We start from the raw sequence: 24,995 nt of genomic DNA, 5'->3' as shown, positions 1-24,995 counted from the left end.
CCTCATTTTCTCTCTCTCACTCAGACAAAGTCAACTAGCTGCACTGACATGAAGTGCAGACAGCTGAAGCATCGCAGTTATTGATGGGGACTACGACAAGCACCCACTTAAACACATTTAGACAGATGACTTGAGTGTTTGTGTACAAGTGCACAAAATGCACGCAAGCATCATCATGCCAGGCTGCTAACGGCAATAAAAGATTGATGCTCAGCCAAGCCTTAAATCATGCCTACAAGAGGATATGTATTCTGCTAATGTGGGGTAGACAGAAACAGCACAGTTGTGCATTCTTGCGTAAACAAGAATTGAATTTAGCATTGAAAGCAATGGCCAGGTATTTGGAAAATAAATTGCAGGATAATAAAAAAGGCATCAGCCCACAGTGTCCACATACAAAAGCCTGTTGTTGCTACTTTAACACATTCTTCTGTTTTTCCATCTTTGCATGCCTCTGAGTCACTGCTACTGTCATTCAACCCATGAATTCAAAATCAACATGCAGCATCCTCGAGAGAATTCCACTAAAAATGTGTTTAAAGACAGAAAAGTGGTTTCACAGCCCCAACGCTTCATGACTTTCCTCCCTCAAATGTAGCAGAAATGTGAGCATGGAGAGTTCACCTGTCAGGCAAACATGCCAGAGACATCCCTTCACTGGAAATCTGTTTAGCAGCTCAATATTGCTGGTCATCTGTTGGGACTGTAATGGGATTAGATACAACAGCCAACAGGCTACCATGGTAACTGCATCACCACTATGTCATGACTGCTACAAGACAGCCCATTTGCCCGTTAGCTTTCAATCACACATATCCCAGTTTATTTCCATTTTAACAACAGCACCACCCCTTTTTGGAAAATGGCTTTATTTATAAAGTATATTTCAGCACCACACAACATTCTTCGCATATTAAGAGCATGCCTCTGTACTAAATTGTCATTATGAAACAAAACATATGAAAATGGCAGACTTCAAAGTGCTGAGCAATCAAGAAAGACTGGGATAATATCTATCTGTCAGAACATCATCAACTTTCCTCTGAACTCCCAAACACAGTGTTCTTAAAAAGATGCAACACAGTAGCAAACATGAACCAGCATGAATTTTGTGAAATATGTTTCTGGGAATAAGACAGTCTTGTGCTTCGTTGTGCAAATAAACATGATTTAAGGGCTGTGGGTTGGAGATGGCAGTGCTACACTAAAACAGCAAAACAGTAAAACAGTGACTGGAATCAGTGCAGTAATATTCTGCACAAGCTCATTATAGAATATGAGCTGTGGTTGGCTAACTAGCTAGAGGCTGTACAGCTGTGAACGTGTCAAACATTTTCAAGCCCGCTGACGCATTTTGTAAAGACACTGATGCAGCTTTGACTTTGGACCTTCTGAAACAGACTGATGAGATGATTAAAGAGGTCGCAAGAACATTTGGAGATAAAATTAATAACAGATAAGTGGAGATTGAGCTGAAGTCACATTGAGCTTCAGACACAGAGAGTCTGCGCTCCTCATTTGATGCTCCATTTAGCAGAAAGGCAGAATAAAGCAATCCCCAGTGCAGTGCTGCTTACAGACACACGGCCGTTATGGAGTCGTAAAAGAACGGAATAAAAAAAGCTCGCTCAAAATAGAAGATGTGCCACTCTGATGTGATTTGTGATACGTACAAGCTGAGATTCCTACAGTAGTATTCAGAGTATGAGATTTGCACTAGTATGTCAGAAATCCATAATGACTCTGAAGCATTTCGGTGAGGAGCCTTGCTCACATTAGTGAAACACCCAGCAGCACTAAAGATTATTCCAAGTCATTTTGATAAACACAAATCCTTACTAGTGGATGATAACCCCAAGAGATCAGATAGTGCAGCTGCTTACACAACACAGTGTCATTTGTGCAGATTACACAGAAACCATGATGAGTAAAGTGAGACGGAGTCTCCTGATCTTAGATTTCTCTGAAAGTGTTTCAACTAAATCTGTCAGGTACAAAACAAATCAACCAATCGATGACATTTTACCACTTTCATTGAATTCACTTAGCAACAGTTTAACATCTGTTACTAGGCAGCAAATCAAACAGCGGGGTCGAAGTTATCAATCAGCACAAATTACAGCCACAACAACAAACCTTGTTACAAATATATTTTTTAGAATTTTGGACTGCTGATATTTATATGTATATAAAATATAACTGCACACATCCAAAACAATAACTGACCTAATCTTTAGTTGTATTAATAAAAACACAATATTTGCAGTCAATACATGTCTTTCATCAGTATTGATGTTTCCAGAGAAGCAGAGCTGTCAAATCTGGTTTTAAGACAATGTCCAGTGTGATGCATTCTTCAAATTCTTCTTCAAATTATTTCTCCTACAGGTAAAAACACCTGTCAGCCTCGAGTAACATTTACCTTTGGCTCACTTGGTTCCCTGTAGCTATGTGTGCTCGATATTCCTGAGCCAGAACATTAAAGCTGCACAAGCGGAAATGAAGCAAAATCAGTCTTATTTTTTTAAAGTGAAAAACTTCCAAACAGCAGACGCAGTTACTGTTGCTGGTCAGAAGTCAGTTGGAGGCATCTCTGCTCTCTTTTCTTCATCCTCATCTGTCTTTACTGTTGTGAACTGTAACAACAGAGCTCCTCTCAGCTGTTAATACACAACACAGATGTGCAACATGCATTACGACATGCTAGCATGTCTCAGCACAATGTTCACCAATTTAATTTTACAACTTTACAGTTATTAGCACTAACAGCACAAATTACTGCATGCCATGATTTTCTGACAGCGCATTAGAGTGGTGGAAATAGATTAAGTTTTCTCACAAAGAAACAAATCAGTTTATCAATTACAGAGACTCCTGTTCTCCACTTGTTATGCATATAAAGCACAGCTATCCACAGTTGCAATTTCTTCCTTTCCAATCTCTCAACCACCTTGGGCAACACCAAAGAGCTGTCAAAGGACGTCAGAGATAAGAGTGCAGACCTGCATCAGGCTGGAATAGGCTACAAGACCATCAGCAAAAAGCTTAGTGAGAAGGAAGTAGTTAAAACTGTACTTAAAAAGCCATTACTTGACCCAGCAGTCTTAGCTAATTATAGGCCAATCTCCAACCTTCCTTTCATATCAAACATCCTTGAAAGAGTAGTTGTCAAACAGCTAACAGATCATCTGCAGAGGAATGGCTTATTTGAAGAGTTTCAGTCAGGTTTCAGAGCTCATCACAGCACAGAAACAGCTTTAGTGAAGGTTACAAATGATCTTCTTATGGCCTCTGACAGTGGACTCATCTCTGTGCTTGTCCTGCTAGACCTCAGTGCAGCGTTCGATACTGTTGACCATAATATCCTATTAGAGCGATTAGAGCACGCTGTAGGTATTACAGGTACTGCACTGCAGTGGATTACATCTTATCTATCTAATAGACTCCAATTTGTTCATGTAAATGGAGAGTCCTCTTCACACACTGAGGTTAATTATGGAGTTCCACAGGGTTCAGTGCTAGGACCAATTCTGTTTACATTATACATGCTTCCCTTAGGCAGTATCATCAGAGGGCATAGTATACATTTTTACTGCTGATGATACCCAACTTTCTCTAAGCTAGATAACACACCCCAATTAGGCAGGAATGTCTTAAAGACATAAAGATCTCGATGACCTCTAATTTTCAGGCTTGACCTTGACCTTCTGTAACACTGTGAGGAATCTTGGAGTCCTTTCTGACCAGGATATGTCTTCAATGCACATATTAAACAAATATGTAGGACTGCTTTCTTTCACTTGAGCAGTATCTCTTAAATGAGAAGCATCCTGTCACTGAGTGATGCTGAAAAACTAGTTCATGCATTTATTACTTCTAGGCTCCATTGTGGTAATTCGTTATTATCAGGACGTCATAAAAACTCCCTGAAAGCTTTAATTAAAGTACTGAGAGAGAGAGCATATTTCTCCTAAACTGGCTTCTCTTCATTGGGTCCATATTAAACCCAAAATTGAATTCCCTGAGCCTGGTTCTGCTGGAGTTGGATTCCTTTTAAAAGATTTAAAAGTTTTTCCTTCCCACTGTCACCAAAGTCAAAGGGGGTCATGTGATTGTTGGGGTTTTCTATGTTGTATTATTATAGGGTCTTGAAAGGTCAAAACTGTTAGTGTGATTATATAGAAATGGAAAAACATAGACTGAGCATCTTCATCGGTCTGCAAGATCTTGCCTTATGGAGTGCGAATGATCATGAGCACGGTGGTGGATCAGACCAAATCTAAATGGGAGCAGCTTGTTAATGACCTGAGGTCAGCTGGTCAAATGAAACCAAAATCGATTTCTTTGGCATAAAAGAGCACCGTCCCCACAGTGAAGTGTGGAGGTGGAAACATCATGTTTTGGGCCTGTTTTTCTGCTAAGACAGAGGCCAATAGACAATTTGGCCAACGAGGCCAAAATCTGTCCTGATGTGTGCAAACTTGGTAACTAACTACAAGAAACTTCTTGAATCTGTGCTTACCAACAAGGTTTTCTCCACCAAGTACTAAGTCATGTTTTGCTTGAGACCAAATATTTTACTCAGTGACATGCAAATCATGTTATAACCTTCACGTTTTTTGGGTTGTTTTTTTTTTAATTTCTGCCACTCGCCATTAAAATGAAGCCGGTTTTAATTTCTCTGCTAGCGAGCAAACCTACAAATACAGCAGGGATCAAATAATTGTTTTGCTAAAATACATTTACCGACTGCTTCAGTAGCCACACCTGTTCATCTGCTCATTACCCAAATATGAAATGGACCAATCACATGGGAGCAATGTATGTGTTTATGGATCTAGACATGGTCAAGTCAACCTGCTGAAGTTCAAACTGAGCACCAAAACGGGGAAGAAATGAGATTTAAGTGACTTTGAACATGTCAAGGTTACTGGAGCCAGATGGGCTGGTCTGAATATTTCAGAAACTGCTGAGTTACTGGTATTTTCCCACATAACCATCTTTATGGTTTACAGAGTGTACAGAGATGGCAGAGGAGAACAGCCTGACTTCTTTGAGCTAAAAGGAAGGCGCCGGTAATTCAAATAACAACTCGTTACAACTAAAGTATTCAGACGTACATCACTAAACACACAACACATTGAAGCTTAAAGCAAAAAAAGACCACACCAGGTCCCAATCCTTTCAGCTAGAATAGGAAACAGCTTGAACAGCTTGAACAGCAACAACAAATTGTAGCATGTAGCATTTTTAAAACAATAACGGGATCTGCTGGATTTTCATATTTGAAGCTGATTTTTTTGTTTGTTTGTTTGTTTTTTGTTACATGGAAAATTGCTCAGTGGGATTCTGGTGAATGGTTGAAACTGGGTTGAATTCATCTCTCTGTTATGCCCTAAAACCAACACATTTCACTTTTCAACCAAAGACAGAGGAATATTTCTTACAGGGGCATAAATGTCTGGTGTGTTGAGGGTAGTGGAAGAAAAAGCCTAACCCTGTACTGGAAGTCAAATCAAATGAAATGTATTTCCATATCATATTTGAGTGCTTTATACAATTCTGGGACAGGCAATCCAGTCAGCAACATGTGTAAATATCAACTCGATAGGGTCACTATAGACCTAATCAAAGCTGACCTGGTGTTTTTAATGTTGGTGAAAAATGCTCTGACAACTCGCAGTAATATCACACCTTATGGAGGACAAACAGATACTGTTTCATGTTATACATCATGCACCAGGCTCTTTATCAGGCCAAATATACTCTCAGTGTCCCTCTGCATCTGTTACAACCCCAAGTACAGCTGCTGACTTGCACCACAGACAAGGGAGAAAAAACTTAAACAGTGTAACAATTCGAAATATTGTTTCCAAACAAATCCCAACAAAAAAAGACCCAATACATAAATGTCTGTGCTGGCTGCTTCAAGCAACAGTGCTGGTCTCACTTCTACACTGATACATGCAGTTAATGTTGTCTGTATATTTTATATTTCATTAAGGATTGCACAAACCAAACATGCTATGGATTCACATGCTAGCATCAGTCCCGTGTCAACTATTCAGGCGTGGCTCAGTGGCACTAAACAGGAAGGACAGGCCTTAAGACTCACTCAGTGCTCTGTTAATCCCATGACAATGTCCACACTCACCAGACGACAAAATGTTTCACTCCATCCACAAGTCACCATCCCAATCAAAAGTGGCAGGAGTCAGCTGTCGGTCTAATTGCATGCAAACTGATGATTTCACAGTAAAGTGGCTCCCAAACACTTTCAAACAGAATGAGGTCTTATTGAAAAAGTCTGCACGATCAAGCCAAATTTTCATTCAGAAGAGTTTGCTGAATAAGCCCAGTCAAATGAGGGGACAAAAAGATGAATGCAGCACATGCTGTACACACTTTGCTTATTCAGTCATAAACACAGCGAGCTCTGAGTGTACGCAAACCCTTCTACGAGAAGGGTAGCATCTTCCACTGCCAACATGACAAGTAACCAGGAGCACTGAGATAAAATCCACCAAAAACCACACAACAAAACCAATATTTTCAACCAGTGTTACTAAGCAAAACTCCACTTTTATGAAACTCGTCCAGAAACTTCAGCTCTCGTAATGTGTCTGACCAACGCTCGGTCACCGACTTGCATACGCAGGAACAGAAAAATGATTTAATAATTGCAGCAGCTCTTACTTCGATGAGGAAGTCCCCCGTCCTAAGTCCTGCTTGCCATGCCACTCCTCCCTCATCCACAGACTCCAGGTACTGCAGGGCTGGAAAGGCAGGTGTGGGAGTAAACTCCTCAATGGGCGTATCCGCTGGACATCAAAGAGAGAAGAGTGTGGTCCCATAAAATAAGACACAATGCAAGAAAGCAGTTTTAAAAAGGGACAAGATCTAAACAAACAGGTATAATTTAACACAATGACACAATGAATCTAAGACGTAAAACCTGTACAAACTTTAAAATGTCAGTTAATTCTCTGTGCACGGGCAGATTAACCCTAGCGTAGTAGTGCTGGGCGATATGGAAAAAATATTTATCACGATATGAATTATTTTATATCACGATAACGATATATATCACGATATACCACCTGACCTGTGGTCATCTGGAAAGTATGCAGTCTGTAAACAGCGAGTGGAGAGGGTGCAGTCTTTGTTTTGAGTTACCGTAAAGCATGTCGCAAATCCGGGTGCACGTAAAGCAGCACCATGTTGCAAAACCACAAGACAGAGTTTCTTTGCGAAAAATATCATTTTTTTATACTTTATTTTCTCTTGCATAAAGTTAAGAGCATGTATAGTGAGAAGACAACACTAATATATTTGCCACAGGCTATTTAACCCTTTAAGACCTACCATAGAACCAAGTCCGCCAGAGCTTATCTTTACATTTTACATGCTGTAGTGCCATTTGTGGGAGCATTTCAAGTTGCTATACATCAATACAACCGTTATAGCCCAAATTTTAATAATATGTATGCATTAAGTCCATATTAACTACATAAATTGCAAAAAAGTGCAATAAACTACAAAAAAATTGAAAATCTTTTTTTTTTTTACATATATTTCTAGTTAGAGAAATTTAAGAGGCTTATCCCTCAAAACTGTAAATACAAAAAAGTTGCACAAAATAGTTTCCAACCACGAGAAATTTATTTTGAGTGTGTTCATAGTTTTATGTTTGAGATACACAAATTTTTATATACTACAGGAAAAATGAAAATAAATAAATGCAAATTTGCAAAAACACAGCATGTGCATCAAAATAAACTATTTACAACAGTGTAATTTGACTTCTAAGCATCCCAGAAATGATACAGAAAAGCATAAAGTCAAACATGACTTTTAAAAACACCAACATAGGCTTTGAAGCTTAAAAAACATTTTCCGCGAAAATGACGTCACTTCCGGTTTCGGACAGGTAATGGCGGACATGCGATAGTTGCGCTGACTTATATTCCAACCTAGGAAGCTATGAACAGCTGATCCCATCGGCAAAGCCTGTTTCTGGAATATTATGTTTTTGTTGCTGCAAGTCTGGAATATTATGTTTTTGTTGCTGGAAGTGCTTTTTATGCAATTTTTGCAAAGCTATATGTGGAAGAAAACTGTGACCTAGGGCAAGCTAATGGAATAAGATGTAAGTACAACTCCTACGGTTTCACATGCAAAAAAAACATTATTGCGCTACCTTACGTGCAGTGTTGGGAAGGTTACTTTTAAAATGTATTCCATTACAGAATACTGAATACATGCCCCAAAATGTATTCTGTAACGTATTCCGTTACGTTACTCAATGAGAGTAACGTATTCTGAATACTTTGGATTACTTAATATATTATCATGCTGTTTACAACTACGTGAATGTACTATTGCTGTGATTTATTACTGTTACTGAAGGTCCGCGGCTCCGAACCGTAGTAAAGGGACCTCTGGCTAATACGGTGGGTTCCGTGTCGGGCTGGTAGCCGAAAAATAGCTTTACTTTGTTGTCTGGGTCAACTTTGCTTGCCAGAGACAGAGAGAGGCGTTGAAAGGCTGCTCCAACGGAACTTATTGTTTCCGGAGGAAAACAGGAACACAATGTACAGTCGAGTCTTAATAGCTTACTTACAACTGGGCTCGTCAGGCACTCTTCTTGGCTGCAGTGGTTATTATTATATTTACATGCTTCCAGCTGCCGTTTTTGCTCCGTGACAGCTCGGACTTTTCCTTTCTCTCCCTCCCTCGCTCACAGACACATAACGTGTATGGCAGTCCATTCTCCCTGCAGCACGGACTACACTGCCCATGAGGCTACATTCTTTAGGGCCATGCCTGTAGCATTCTGCCTTTTAGCTTAGCACAACAACAACAACAAAAAGGCGCTCTCTCACCCAGGAAACACACAGAGAGAGAGCGTCACCCTGTAACCATGGCAACCGTAACGCTGCCGCCTGGAACAACAGAGTGTAGCTGTCAAACAAACCCAAACAGTCCTGACCCGCGACAATATGAAACAGGAAAGTACCGCCGTGTAATCCATTTATTTCAACAAAGTAACTGTATTCTAAATACCACCTTTTTAAACGGTAACTGTAACGGAATACAGTTACTCATATTTTGTATTCTAAATACGTAACGGCGGTACATGTATTCCGTTACTCCCCAACACTGCTTACGTGGTTCCAGTTCTACAGGGATTTAAAAATAGTTAGGGAAAACGGAGTGTGCCTGCTCCGACCGGTTGTAAAGGGTTAATGATATATTTCATCTAATAATTTATAAAATTCGGGTTAGAAACGATAGAAACGATAGAAGACAAATGGCACGATAGACACTTTTCTATCGTCAACACGATATATATCGTCATATCGCCCAGCACTATAGCGTAGTATAAAAACCTGCAAAACATTTAAACAGTGTTTTTTGTGTAGCTGGTTAACACTGATCATGAACCAGATAAATATTTGTTACATTCGGTTCTGCAAGCTACAAAATACACACCCTCTGCATCTCACAGCAGCAAATGAACAACCACACAGTCTATCAGAGTGTTTAATTTGCCCTGTTAATACTGTCATGGTTTGACTAGAGGGTTAGCAATAATTGGTATGATTAAAGCATGAATGTTCCCATGGCAGAATTAAAAGGGGGATTTTAGCTTCACCCAACGTTCACGTGTGCCTAAAGTTACTTCCTGGCTACCATGAGCTGGACCCAGATTCTTAGCTTTTTACATATTCATTACAAACAGGTTTGCATATGTCAGCTAAGGATTTTAAATTCTTTTAAGACCATGAAGCAGCAAAACTGACAGTTTGATGGACTTTAAAACAGTTTTACTCAGAGAATTAACTCAGTTCAGGTTTATTTATACAGTGACAAATCATAACAACAGTTGCCCCCACCTTACACTGTGAGGTAAAGACCCTACAATAACAATCAGATGACCCCGCCATGAGCTAGCACCTGGCGACAGTGGGAAGGAAAAACTGCCTTGCATGTAGGTATTTGTCCTGCTTTGCAGCCTGCTTGAGCTCAGCATAGTAGCATGTGAACCACTTTTACCGGCTGCAACAGTTCTGCTTAAAATGACTCTCCATTTCACTGCACAGCTCAGGAGCAGTTCTCGCTCTGCCCTGGAGGTCTGCTGTGACCTCGATTATTATCACCGGCTGCAGTCCATAGCAGTGGAGGGGGGCGAGAAACGTTCTTGAAAGGCAGGTGAATGACATCAAGGACCAGCACAATAGCGACTCGGTCAGTCTGACGGTAGGGAAGCAGGAGTCAGGAAGCTAGATGGTTAGTAGTGGCTGAACAAAGTATGAATAAGGAGATTATTCAGTGCTAAAGCTTTTGTGTCATTCTCTCAGCCTTATGATAAGAAAGCAACATAAAGCACAACATATACTATTATTAATATACTCTGGCCGTACTCCCCATGTCAAGTCTCTGTGTGAGCAAGACTTGTTCATTAATTTTAATAATAAAGCAAATTCGTAAAATTCTTTGTTTCTCAGGAATAAAGTGGCAAAAAATGCATCCCTCGTTTTAGGAAAAGTTTACCATCTATCCTGTACTCTACTATCACTGTCATCACACACAGCCGCGGCACAACCTCCTTCTGTGGCGGGAAGGGAGGTTAGAAAATACTGGACTGAGAGAAAGCAGCGGTGACAAGTGACGTTTCCTATAACTCACCCGGCACAGCACTTATGAGGGGATTTGCATGATTGTGATGACTGTGTTTCTTTAGGTGTCTGTCTATGTGTGTCACAGTGACAGAGGAGGACGAGAGACAGCGAGAGCAAGGGAGAAAGAAGAGAGAGGCTGAACTGCAGAGCACAAAAGAGGATGTGAGCTTATGTGACAGCTCGAGCATCAGCGCATGTTTGTGAGTTTGTGTATGTCTGTTCACCCCGTGCAGTGCAGGATAAGCTCGGCTGGGTCAGTTCCCCCGGGGTGATAGCAGTGTGTGTTAGGATGACTAGAACATTCCTCTTGTTTTTCAAGCCAAATCCTTCTTTCCTTTCCCTTCATGTCAGTCCCTCTCCTTTTTCTCCCCCTCTCTCTGTACGTGCCTTAAAAAAAACATGAACATACTAAATTTACCTCTCGACAGTAACCATGGTGTAGACCAATGGAACAGCGGCGCACAGTTGTAGAATGCAAACGTGGATTATGACATGGCGAGAATCGTCATAGAAACCGATGCAGCAGCTCAAACTGGCTATTTTTAGTGCCAATCTTACGGCCTGGTGAAACGGCAAACTGCATGGGTAGGCCACTCTTATCACAACAACTCCTGGTGTGGTGGAAAGAGGTGAAGGATGGCGGACACAACAAAGACGGCTACACGCAGACTTATTTAACCAAAAAAAGAATAAAAAAGGCCTTCAGTCTGATGTTGTTACAGATGTTGTTACAGATGTTCATAGACCTCTGCAGCATGCATGAAAAGACATTAAAATGTAGGCAGACTTATGTGCAATCAAATGATTGCTGGAGTGCAATCACTCCTTATGTGCATTAAAGTTTCTGTAAGTATATTTCTAGTGGAACTTATCTGCATGTTTTTGTAGTGTCACACAGACACACAGCCTCTGAGTGAGAAGGCTTAAACTTGAAATTTAAATGCAAATTGACTTATATTGGTGAATAGTTTCATGAGGCATGTCAGTGTTGATGACGCTTGTTTATAAGGAAGGATGACGGTTTGGGGAGAAAGGGAGAACAGATCTAAATAACAATCACAAAAAGTAGCTAAGTCGATAAATGCTCCTACCTTTTGCCCCACGCAGGACGAAGCCAAATCCCTCATTCTCCTTTTTCTGCAGCACCACCGTCTTCTCGTCCACCACGCAGTCACTGTGGAGGAGATGCCGAGCAGAGCGCCCGTTAGCACAACCCATCATCCGCAGCATGGCCACGGACGCCCTGCCCGAGTGGAGGTTCATACTGCTGGTGGAGCGCTAGTCCGGCCAGGGCAGGGCAGGGCAACCCTGACCCCACCCCACCACCACCACCACCGCTGCCTCCTCCTCCTCCCCCCCCTCCTCCTCCTCCTCTTGTCGGCCTCTGTCTCTATCAAACGGTATGACAGCGGCCCCGGGAGCCCGGCGACATCATCTCCGAGAAAAAAACAGCAGAAACACAAACCGGGGGTAGACGACGCACGAGAAGCGCCTCCCTGCCCTCTCCCCGCCGCAGTCGCTCCCTGTCCGCTTCTCCTGGTCGATGGCGCGGTTACCTCCGCTGCTGCTCCCGTTGCGCAGGAGGAGGAGGAGGAGAAGGAGGAGGCTCTGACCCGGCGTGCGGGAGTGCTGCGCCGCCGAGGAGACGCGACATCAGGCTGGTGGTGATAGCCTCTAACGGCTCATCATGAGGCGGGAAGGAAGGCTGGAGCTGCCCGGGTTGGGAGGTGGAGGGAGAGAAAGCGAGCGAGAGAGAGAGACAGAGAGGGAGGGAGGGAGCCACGCTGTGGACGGAGCGATGTCTAGGTGTGCTGCGCGCTGCACCCGACAGGTTGGTGGGGAGGGAGGAGGGCAGCAGCAGTGAGGCGGTGACGGCGGACTCACTGATTGATAACCCAGCGGAGGTCGAGGATCGGATCAGTTTTATACAGCACTTTATTAGAATCCCATCTTAATTTAAAAAAAAACAACAGCAACTTAAGGGGACACCGGAAACAGTTTTTATAATCAGAGCAGCAACAAACACTGATGACTGAATGAATAAAGTTGAATGTTTGTTTGAAAGGCATTTGTCTAAGAGCTGCTCAGATCCTGATCTTTGTATGAAGTCAGTCTGAGTTAGTGGTACAGTCCTGGGGAAAAGGATTTGCTCCGAGATGTACTGGGACTACTTAAAAATCATTAAGATGTTTTATTTGTGCCTTTGTGTTCTTTCTGGCCATGGTTATAAACCATGAATGCCATTTTTGCTCAGTGTCTTTCTTATCTTTCACTGACTTCATTGAAACAAGTGAGACGTGAAGTTCTTTCGATGATGTTTTGGGCTTTTTCTTGACCTCCTGAATGCACTTTGGTAGTAACTTTGGCCACTCCTGTTCCAGGTTTTCTCCATAGATGCCCTCCCTGTGGTTTGTTGGTCTTAAAGCTTTAGAAATGACTTTGTAACCATTTCCATCTGCATTGTTTCTTTAAATCTCTGCACGATGTGTTGCTTTTTGAGATCTTTTATTAAAGTGATTTCTTCAATCGACAGGTCTGGCAGTAATCAGACCTGAGTGTGGTTAGTAAAACTGAAATCATCATTCAGAAACTACATTTTGCAGATACTCAGGTCATCTTTGTCTAATATTAAAATTTGTTTAATGTGTATGCAAAAAGTAGAAACTCAGGAAGGCATAAATACTTTTTCACAGCACTGTACATCAAGTGAGTGAAGAAAGGTCTGGGATAATATTAAGCCTGTTTAAGCTAGTGCATTAATAAATACATTAAGAATTAATGTATTTCTTAATGCAATATCTTTGCAAAATCATCAGAGTCTGGGGTATAATGACTGGTGTTGTTTACTGGTCACTAAAGACCCAGGTGTAATTCATAAGGGAAAGGATCTGTTGGTGCACATAAGTGGAATATTAGGCTAAACGGCACTACGTACTCATTTGTCAGTATAGTTATTTCCACTGACAGTTATGAATAAAAAGCTCTTTGTTTATTTTTTCTTTCTTTTTTCAAGGGGTGTATTAAAATGGTCTGCGGGCCAGTTATTGTTGATTGCCTGAACTATCCCCATACGGAATCAACCAAGAAAACAGATCATAAAATAGCATTTATTCAACACTTTTTGTTCAAAACAAAAACTTATTATCTGGATTGCTAATGATGAACAAAACATATAAAATTTAATATAAGAAGATTCCCCTATATCCTGTTATCTTACCCTTTTCTCATGTCAGTGCAATGATGTGTTTTGATTTTTGTTGTATTATTGGATCAAATTAGTTTCATATACTCTCCTATGATAAAAAGGAAAAGTTCACATTCACTGCAGAATAACACAAATCTGAAGAAACTGCAGTTATGTTCGCTGACTACAATTTAGTATAGAATTTGCAAAACAAGTATTATTATAGTGCTTTCCTACCCTAACTGAACAATTTTTTAAATTCAGTTCAATTCAATTTTAGTTAAAAAGCACCAAATCACAACAATTGTTGCCTTAAGCCTCGTTCCCTCAGTTACACACAAGGTACAGTGTGTCCAACACTGACAACACACTCACACTCTGATGGATGCACCTGGGGTAACTCAGGACTTAGTATTTTGCCTCGACATGCAGACTAGAATAGCCGGGGAATCAATCCACCGACCCTCCCAGTTGCTGCAGATTTGGCTCCACATACATGACAGAAATCTCTCATTGTCAAGAATTTCAAACTGGTTCAAGAAACCAGTTTGAAATGATATGAGCTTTGTGACAATCTCCTGTTGGAAGCAGCCATCAGAAGATCGGTGCACTGTGGTCATGACGGGATGGACATGGTCAGCATCGATACTCGGGTAGGCTGTGGCATTTAATTGATGCTCCCTTGTGGTTATTTGAGTTACTTTTGTCTCATTATCTTTTTCTAACCTCTAACATCAACACGCCATACTCACTAAGAGAACTACTGCTCTTCTTTTTTAGACAACTTTGAGATGTTTGTGTGGGATCCAAGTAGATGAGCAGCAGGTTCTGAAATACTCAGACCAGTTCATCTGGCATGCACAATCATGCCACAGTCACTTCAGCCACCTTTGTTCCCAATTCTGATGGTCAGTTTGTACTTTAGCAGTTCATCTTGACCATGTCTACATGCATAAATGAACCGGGTTCCTGCCATGTGATTGGCTGACATATATATTTGCATTAACAAGGACCAAAACAGGTGTACCTAACAAAATGGCCAGTGAGTGTACATGTACACTGTAAAAAAAAAGAAAGAAAAAAAGTTGCAATTGCTCTGAGTCTCCCCTACTTGTCAGCTGAATAGCTTGAAATAGAAGTTAAAAGAAACAAGCATGAAGTATTATAAGCTATGTGCTTTGTCCTTTAGAGTACTCCTCAGTGAGGCCATGGTTGTGGTAATCTGAACACGGAGGTGCATGAGACTACAATTTTAAAAGCGTGTTCACCCATAAAGTGGGGGATCCTCCCCCTTTTTGGATGTTAAAAAAATTGATTGTATATAAATATTTTTTTAACATGCAACAACTCCTCTGAGTGAAAAAAGCAACTTTTTCAGAAAGGTTATCTTAATATCGGACCTTCTCTTCCTTTTTGTTTCTGGCTCCTTTGTTGATCTAGCCTTGCAAATCTGTAGTTAAGTCCAGACTTTGCTTAAATGGCTGATTTCATAAACACATGGATTAATAATAGTCCTTTCTTAAAATGACTGTAGCATAAGGCTACAATCATCAGCCACATCATTGAAACTACTGAGAGATGAAGTGAATTATGTTGATCAGCTTGATATTATCCGTGTTGTGCTGAGAAATCTTTGCACACTTGACCTTCAAAGTCCAGTTTGTTTGCAGATACGCCCTGGACACGTCACCAGCTCACCACAGGGCTACAAAGAGACTGACAACCACAAATTCTCACATCCACAGCATAATTAACAATCACAAATTAATTTAACATGTACATGTCTTTGGACTGTGGGAGAAAACCCAAGCCAGAAAAGGTAGAACATGCAAAGTCCACACAGAAAGGCCGAAGCTGACCAGTGGGTTCAAACCCAGATATTTCTTGCTGTGAAGTCATAGTGCAGAGGAAACCATCAAACGTTCTGAACCAATAACTCGGAGAGGTTTTGATGGTCCAAGAGGTACCCAGACAATATTAGGCATGTAGTTTTAATGCTGTGGTCAAATGATGTACTAGTAGGTTGATATTCTACTGAAATCCTCTGTTCTTTTTGCCAATTAATGACAATGCTAAATGTGTAGTGCAGTCATACTGCAAATGGTGTTTGATATGCATATATCTATATCTGCGATGTTTAGCATCAGCGTCAGCTATGATTGCTAGTCCTAACCTAAACTGTTACACTGCACTTGTGTTTAAGAAATCCTCTATAAGGCAATGCAGCATCGCCACAAAAACAGCAGGATTGCTCCAAATACAGACGCACCCCTTTAAGTAAACGGTCTAATCAGACATCTTCTCCTCAGCTCTGCATATATTAACTACAACTATTTTGTTCTTTTTCTATATGCATGCAACATTCAGCCTCTCATTCCCTGCAGTGATCGTGGCCGAGCCTGCTGTGGTGAGACTGATCAGCATCATCTGAGCTGCCAAGCAGAACTGACCATGAAACTGGCTGGGGAGAGGTCCAAGTAAAAGGCCAAGTTTGCTTCTCCAGCCTGAGGTGTTTGTTGAAAGTGCATCATTCAGCTTATATTAGGCACAAGGATTACAGTGAATAGACATGTGGGATGAGAGAGAGAAGGAAAAGAGAGAGGGAGAGAGAAGGGAGAACAAAGAAGGAGAGAGAGGAGCTAGTGCCATCCTAGCAACAGTTCCCTTAGCAACGCAATCTGTCTGGATAGGAAGGAGGCCGGCACTGCTGACATACTGAAGGTTATCTCCCAGCATTCCCTTACACTTGCTCACTCACTCGCAGACACCCTCCAGACACCCTCCAGCCTAAAGTAGGCGGTCACTGGTAATCACACCTTGATCACCTAAATCTTACATTTCAATAGGTCAGCACAGCAGGGTACGGGAAAGGGCCTGACAGGAAGTGTCCTATTCGATAGTTAATGAGAGGGGGACATCAGGCTGAGGCTGTTTTATCAAAACAGAGTGGGAGATAACAGGTGTGCGACACGCTCCCCAGGATGTATGGGATAAAGTGCTGGCTTACCCCAGTGAGAACGCTGCCTTGGTCTGGACTGTGGGAGGCAATGATGTATTTATAGTCAGCATGAGAGGCTCTATATGCTATGGTATGATATCGCTCTTCTGCTGTCTACATGAAACTTTTTATTGGGGTTTGGAGTTCTGGCTAAAGAGCACAGCAATCAAGTTGTTTCCTTACATGACTGATGGCTGCTGGAGAAAATGATGTAAGCTCATGGTGGTTAGAATATGTGGGCGTGTACTCCTAGTCATCATTTCATTACTTTGTGCATTATCATCTGTGACATATGACTGTGAAATTGACTCTTTGGGCACCAGCATCATCAGCGTTCTATTTTAGACAGCCAAGAGTTGATGCATCTGACATCTAGCTTTCTTTTTACTCCAATTCCATTGCAGTCTTTATCAGCAAGGAGCGATTTCCTGTCTACATTTCAGATTTGAAGAGTAATGGAGTAGAAGAAGAGAGTACCTGTGGATTATGGCATCAAAAATGGTGAAATACAGCAATAAAAACATCATTGTAATGCTTGTAAAGCAATCCGATATGGTTTGGTGATTTAGGTGGTTTGGTGACCAATCACAGCGAGTTTCTGAGAATATGCTAAACTTTTCTGTTGGTGAAACTGCTGTTTTGCTGCTGTTAGCTAGCGTTAGCCACTGTTAGCCAATATCTTGGAAGTGGATGCAACTTTGTTTGACTCTGATGCTTAGTGAAAAAAACTCATTTGATGTTAGAATCATACCTTACTTACATACTGTAAGAGGGAAAGTTTGACATTAGCTGGCAAAATGTTAGCTTACAACCAGCTGTCATTGTTGTTCAGACTGCTAGCTCTACGGAGACGGTAGGGTCGCATGTCTAACCTGCTGATAATAAGTAATTGCAAAGCCAGTGTCGCTGTGTCTTTCTTTGGTGTAGGGGACTCCTTCTTTGATGATGTACAGATCGGTATGATGACACAATGACACAACCTGAAATGTCCCTGCATGCCCATGACCACTCTTCACCTCCACATTTTATGTTTTACAAATTACAAATCCTGTTTTAGGTGTATTGCTAGATTTACTTTTTAACATTTTGATGTGCTGCCTTAGATATTTTGGACATGAAATAATTATTTCTGTAATGGAAAAATTGCCATAATATGTGTAAAAATTTGATAGTCATATGTCTCTGTATTTCTTGTACGAATTTGCCATATTGTTTTTATTCTAGTGTGACTGAACCTTTAATTGCTGAACCATTTTACACATAGTGGTGAATCATTTCTGGGATGGGATTCTTTTTATATCCAAACATGTTACTGAGCTGTTGCCAAATAATCTAATTAGCTGCGAGCTGTTCCCCCAGTTTTTAAAGCTTTCAGATCGTAACTTATTGAAAACATATGGATGGATTCAAATTTAAGAAAAGACTCAGATTTAACATTTGATATGTTTTCTTTTTACTAGGGTTTTATAGAATACCTGCATTATACTATCCAGGCTGCCAGTCATGCTTTAGTGCTACCTTCAGCTTAGTTTAGTTTGAGCAGTGTGGCACCTTCTTTCTGTCCACAAACACACAGACCAAGAAAACTCTTCCTGCCTCATACGGAATTTATCAGCCCCCTCTGCCAGTTAAAAAACAAATATGAATTTTTAACAAGCCCAGAAGGACTGAGTGCCTTAGAAAAGTCAATCTTCCAACAAAAGGGAAAAAGTGCAACACGCCAATCGTCGAGGTTGAGAAAAATATTAGTTATGACACAGTTTGTTCCATTAGTGAGCACAAAAGCTGTCAAAGCTCCATCGATATTCAGGTTAAAGTTTAATTTAAGGTTTCCATTGGACTTAAATGTCACATGAGCCTTCAGTCTTTGCCATGGCCAACTGGTCTTCATCACTGCGGTGTAGACATGATTCACCTTGACCCATATTGGGGGAAAAAATCCATCGGCATGTTCACTAAATCGTGCCAGAGGAAATCCAGCAGAGCAATGAGAGAAATGTCATTGTGTCCTTCACAGCTTTATCAGCACAGACATTCCAACATGTCTTTATGTAGCAATTTAAAACTAGTGTCTAGTGGTTACAGTCACTAGAATTATTTGAAACTCTTTGCTTTTTATAAAATAACTGATAAATAATAATAATAATAATAAGTGGGGATAGGTTAATTGGTTAATCCAAATTGCCCATAGGTGTGAATGCGGGAGTGAATGTGAGCGCGAATGGTTGTCTGTCTCTGTGTGTTAGCCCTGCGACAGACTGGCGACCTGTCCAGGGTGTACCCCGCCTCTCGCCCTATGACAGCTGGGATAGGCTCCAGCACCCCCCGCGACCCTGAAAAGGATAAGCGGAAGCGAATGGATGGATGGATAATAATAATAATAATAAAACCAAAACAAGAAGCATCAGTGATATTTGCTCTCATTATGTGCTTTAGATTTATGAATAAATAAAAAACACTGAAGCATCTTTAAAATATAAAATATCTTAAAATTGTGAATTGGCACTATAGAAATAAAACAGAACTGAAATGAATAGTTTTTCTTTGTTCGCGTTTAAGTTCTATCTACTTTAAAGCATAACATCCACATTATATGACAGACTATTCATCTCTTATTAATGCATTGATTTTATTTTGTGTTCAATTCAGAAAAATTTGATTGTCTTTACTCCTCAGTGAATCTGCATCTCCTGTAGCTTTTCCTCCTGGACAGACTGACATAGTTTTATCTTTGATACATATTGTTGGTCGTTTCCACGTAGCAATTTATATCACTGCATATGTTCTGCTTCGATGGATGAGCCACATCTCTGCGAGGACATTCAGCTCACCCGTAGGATTGACTGTTTAAAAAATTGATGTTCAAAGTTCCTGCAAAGCATATCAAGCCCTCTTTCTCTGTCTGGCTGTCTCTCACACACAAACACAAACATGGAAGTGTACATCTTTCTTCATTCCTAACAAACCTTGTCTTGAAGTAGATGTGACAGGAGAGACGAGTAAAGGAGACAAGATGGTAAAAACCTTGGGATTCGATGTCAGGTACCATTACACAGAACTTTTCATTTAGCTGAAAGGACACGCTTGCATGCTGATTCCATTTTTGCTACTATGGCTTTGCTTTTCTCTGAAGAACAAAATGAAGTTTTCTATCCAGAGCTTACTGAAGATTTGTCCATACACTGTAAATGCAAATAATGAAATTTGTTTATTAGTAAGTTTACTTTCTTATACTGAGGTGTTACTTCTGTAATGGCAAACAGTGAATTAAAATTCATAATTCATTTATGCTGCAGTGCTTGTGGTATCAGGTACAGTGTATAGGTTTAACTATAATAGACCACATTGAGTGAGAATCCCGTAGTGATTATTGTTCAAATATTAATTCAACAAGCATGTTTTTTAGTTGTGGCACACGGATATGACCAAAACTAAAATCTCTGTCTTTCAAAACACAATGTAAATATGTCCTCATAGTCTAACCCGAACTTTTTTAAAGGACAGTGTCACATAATAAATTAATTAAGCCTGTAACTGTGAGTATGACAGAAACTACAACCTCTGAAACCTATACAGACATGGTGGACAAGTGCACTGTCTACAAAAAAGTCTGGGCAACTTTTCAACTATATTTATGCATAATTTGCCAAATGGTAAATGGACTGGCTCTTCTATTGTGCTTTTCTATGCAAGACTCAAGGCACATTATAGATCATGTCTCATTCAGCCATTCACACACACTTTTTTACATTTTAAGTGCTTTCTGTCAACATTCACACACACATTTAAACTCCAACGAGCGCATAAGGAGTAACTGGGGGTTCAGTATTTTGCCCAAAGATACTTTGACATGCAGACTTGAGCAGCCAGGGATCTAACCACCAACTTTCCAATTAGTAGATGGTCATAGCTATGCCTTACATTGAAGCTTATGCATAAGTTCAGTGCGTATTAGTAAGGTGTGGCTGGTTTCCTGTGTATTCTATTCATTATACTCATCATATCATACTATTCATTATTTTCCCGTACTGCCAACTTTAATTCTGTCATCACTGCTTTGGCCCAATCATTTTCTGTCTTCTATGAGCCAGTCAGCTGATGTCCTGTGTACTTTCAATGTCAGTGCTCTTCTGTCATTCTGTTTTCAGACTCTTATTTGTGCCACTTTCCTCCTACACCCCTCCACCTCATCCTGGTGAATTATACATCTTCTTCCAAGTCTCCACCAGCTTCACCTTTGCTACTACCACTGTCTAGACTTCTGGTGCTGTCCTGTTTCATACCACTGCTGGACTCCATTCGGCTACATAGCTTCACTGGAACCTAATAAGTTAGTATAAATAAATTAAGTTGGCATAACTTGTATTTCTTAAATTGACAACACAGAATTTGGATGCTACATTAATATAAAGAGATTTTGTTTCACTCAAGAGATGACAACGAGCTTTCTGAAAGAGACAGAAACATCATGCAAAAGATTAAATGGGAGCTTTGCCAAAGTGTTCTTGACTTTTTGGTATAATCCATAATACCAAAAAGTATGAAGCAAGTTCACACATCCCATGGATTTTTTTAGCTTGTTTTTTTTTAACGTGACTTCTTACCTTGAAGCATCAAAGCTGTCATAGGAGCCCACAGTGTAGTGCCTGAAGAGCTTCCGTCTGTCAGCGCGGTCTGCTCGGGAATCTGCCAATTTACAGCAGAACAAGATCAATACCCAAATACCATTCATAGCAGTTTACAAATCAGTGACAGCTGTTAGGAGAGTGGCACTTAAAATATGGCACAATAAGCCCTGCATCCTCTAAAACAACAACAGAGCAGGAAATATGAATCTAGTCACCTGTATTTGGTTGGAATGTGTTCTTAAAAGAAACATCACACCACCTCGTTCAGTCACATATAAACATGTAAATACAACAAGATAACCCAAAAAAGTTAAATAAGCTTATCTTCATGACAGTTTCATGCACTGATAAAGACCATGAATACACTGGGGTATGTCATAATCCTCCAGAGAACAAGTGCAAAAAGCATAATCAGCATGGATTCAATGTTACATTTGTGTAATTAGAGAAAAGTTACTTTGTCAAGATTATTTGACTAGACTTTGATTACGCATTGACCTTTCTGTGAAACCTTGATATTAACTAATGGTTTTAACTTCTCTGACACAAATGCACCGATGCATTTCAAGTGAATCCAGAAGTATTTAGATTACATTACATAGTTTATAAACAAATGGGTTACCCCAACACGTTCTCACTCCCAAAGCATAACATTTTACGCTAGGTGACAAATCGTCGGTATATTACGCTTCCCGGCACCTAACACGTCCCTATATTACGAGAAAAATGAGTAAACATGAGAACCGTTTGCAATGAATCTACTCATGTAAGTTCGTTTTACTTAAATCGCTTTGGAAAACACTATCTAGCGTCATTAAAGTGCTGGTTAGGGTTAGGGATAAGGTTAGGGTTAGGGCTGGAATACATGGCCGTGTATTGCCGCGGGAGTGTCGTTCTACTGGATTTCATCCATAACCCGGCGCATAGCATAAGAACGCAGAAGGTCACCTTTCACCTCGGGACAAATCTTCACTATATTATGCCTCGGGGGTGAGAACAGGGTTGCCATACTAGAAAAATCCTTTAAAAATCCAATAATAACTGGCTGATTTTAAAAACAATCTGACTCAGGTTGGGAATATCCTCACCTTTAAAACAACAAAATACTGCGAGGTCTATAATTTTCCGCACAACAACACAATGTTTGCAGTTTTGATCTATCAACTGAGCTACAAGTACAGAACTACACACTTTCACCTTTCATTAAATTGTGTAATTTACTTTTTAACCTCTGAAATTGCACTTCATACAGTATAAAGACTGTAATTCCTAAGAGTTTGTAAAACCTCCTAATTTGGAAGTTTGATATTGATTACTCGATTTACAATCCACTGTATTTTTCTCCAACAAATTATAGATTTACTTTAATTCATTTTTTTTAAATCACAAAAATGACTTGTGGGAAAATACAAGATTACAAGATTACAGAATACAATTCTTTCATTAAGGTGACAGTAAGATTTAAGAGTAAACAATTCCAGTTGGTAATAGATTATAGAAAATAGTCAGCGATGTCTGATCAGCTATGCTCCTTCTTGCTAGTAGATACACTATCATAATTCACAGGGTCACAGGAGGTCTCTGTATGTTGGATATACGTATATAACACCACATAAATACAATAAGCAAGCAGTATTCATAAGAAAGAGGCAAATCAGTTAAAATCCCAGCTATCCCAGGGTACAGGTCGCCAGTCTGTTACAGGGCTAACGCAGAGAGACGGACATTTGCATTCACGTTCACATTTATGGGCATTTTAGAATCAGGAATTACCCTGACCCCACTAACAGCATGTCTTTGGACTGTAGGAGAAAGCCAGAGTACTTGGAGAAAACCCACGCAGACAAAGGGAGAACATGCAAAGTCCACACAGAAGGGTACAGACCAGATGGTGGAGTTGTGGAGACCTTTCTGTGAGGAAACAGTGCTAACCACCGTGCCACTTTATGTATTTAGCTTAATTGGTCCTGTATATCTGTCTATCAAACTGTGAAGTGAGGATCTCTGACCAAATATTGCACTGTAGGTCTGTCCAGAAAATCTGTACTCAGATATTAATTGATGCTAACAAATGATATCAATTTAAGATACTTGGTAACAATATCAGTACCAACAGTGGCATGTTGGTTCCTTTCAGCTGGCATACAACTTCACACAGCACATGCAGACAGACTCTCATCTCCTTACTAACAGATGAAGTAGTTAATGTTCATACGACTGAACAACACTTTAGGTGGAATTTCAGTTCAGTAAAGCTCCCATTTCAAAAACACTGAAGTATTAACCAGCTATCACACATGTTAACCTGGGCAGCGCGCACGTGAACACCATTTAACTATTAGCAATTACCCGACAGCCACATCAGCCAGCTGCTATCATTAACGTAGTAGCTTGGACCTTAGTGAGATAAAAGCGGAATAATTATTGCAGGCTGAACACGTCCTGCATTTAATACTGAGACATGAGCCACAATTACTGCATGGAAACATGGAGAACTGGGTGTGTTGCTGGCTGTACAGAGCAGTGGGGAACCTTTACCTGAACTGTGCATAGAGTCCAGAGTGTGGAGAACGTTCAAGCAAATAAAGAGTAAAATACAGAGGACAGCCAGAGAAGAGAGTTTTAGTCCTGATGACGAGTGTTGACTGTGAGTGATGGATGAAAGAGAGTAATGGTAAATGTCTGGTTCTTATATAGCGCTTTTCTACTCTATCTGAGCACTCAAAGCGCTTTATACAACTAACTCATTCACCCAATCACACCCATTCACACAAGCACTTTTTTCTAAACTGTTAAGTGCTTACTGTCTAACATTCATACACATTCACATGGATGCATCGGAGAGTAACATGGGGTTAGTATCTTGCCCAAGGATATTTGGCATGCAGACTGGTGGAGCCTGGCATCGAACCACCAACCTTCCGGTTAGTAGCTCTACCACCTGAGCTACAGCCACCCCCAGAGTCTGCAGGGAGATGTGGACAAGATGTTAAACTTTTTTTCTACTTTAACAATAATTTGTGTTTCTTGTTTTGTTGTAGCTGTGAATTTAGCTTTAAAATGCAGGAAGTGACTGGTTTAATTTTTCATTGTTAGTACTGTTTTCACATCTTCTTTATTGTAACATAACTAATACCACAATTTGTCCAAAGTCATTTTTTAAAAACTTTTTTCATAATTTACAATAATTAAGTTATTAATCTTAAATATGTATTATATTAAATCAAACCTATAACTGGAACAAATTGTTGAAACTTAACAAGTTAAGTTATTTGAATATGACTTCTTCACTATTGCTTTTCTTGGTGTTAGGACAGGGATAGGGTCAAAATTGCACACTCAGTCACATAGTTAATGAACACACATCTAAACTATACTACATATTTTGCACATTTTGCATCTTGCACATGTCTTTGTCATGTCTCGTCTATAATATCCTGAAAATAACTTGAACCTGGTATTCAATATCACTGCACAATCCACTTTGTATTGTCTCTATC

At 40.3% G+C, this 24,995-nt stretch overlaps 1 protein-coding gene across 2 annotated transcripts in view; it reads right to left on the bottom strand.

Annotated features, from left to right (window-relative positions):
• LOC134624915 (SH3 and multiple ankyrin repeat domains protein 2-like) overlaps positions 1 to 24,995 on the bottom strand; it is a 299,782-nt gene that overhangs the window by 64,757 nt on the left and 210,030 nt on the right. For both annotated transcript variants that reach the window (XM_063470103.1, XM_063470113.1), the window contains exons 14-16: positions 21,472 to 21,553; positions 11,777 to 11,859; positions 6,697 to 6,821 (exon numbers count right to left, since the gene is read on the bottom strand). In XM_063470103.1, the coding sequence (XP_063326173.1) occupies positions 6,697 to 6,821; positions 11,777 to 11,859; positions 21,472 to 21,553 (290 nt within the window). The remainder of the gene's footprint in view (positions 1 to 6,696; positions 6,822 to 11,776; positions 11,860 to 21,471; positions 21,554 to 24,995) is intronic.

The sequence above is a fragment of the Pelmatolapia mariae genome, linkage group LG1 (assembly GCF_036321145.2).
Source record: "Pelmatolapia mariae isolate MD_Pm_ZW linkage group LG1, Pm_UMD_F_2, whole genome shotgun sequence".
Taxonomy (NCBI): Eukaryota; Metazoa; Chordata; class Actinopteri; order Cichliformes; family Cichlidae; genus Pelmatolapia; species Pelmatolapia mariae.
The sequence above is the reverse complement of the archived record's forward strand: the minus strand, read 5'-3'. Positions and strand labels throughout refer to the sequence as shown.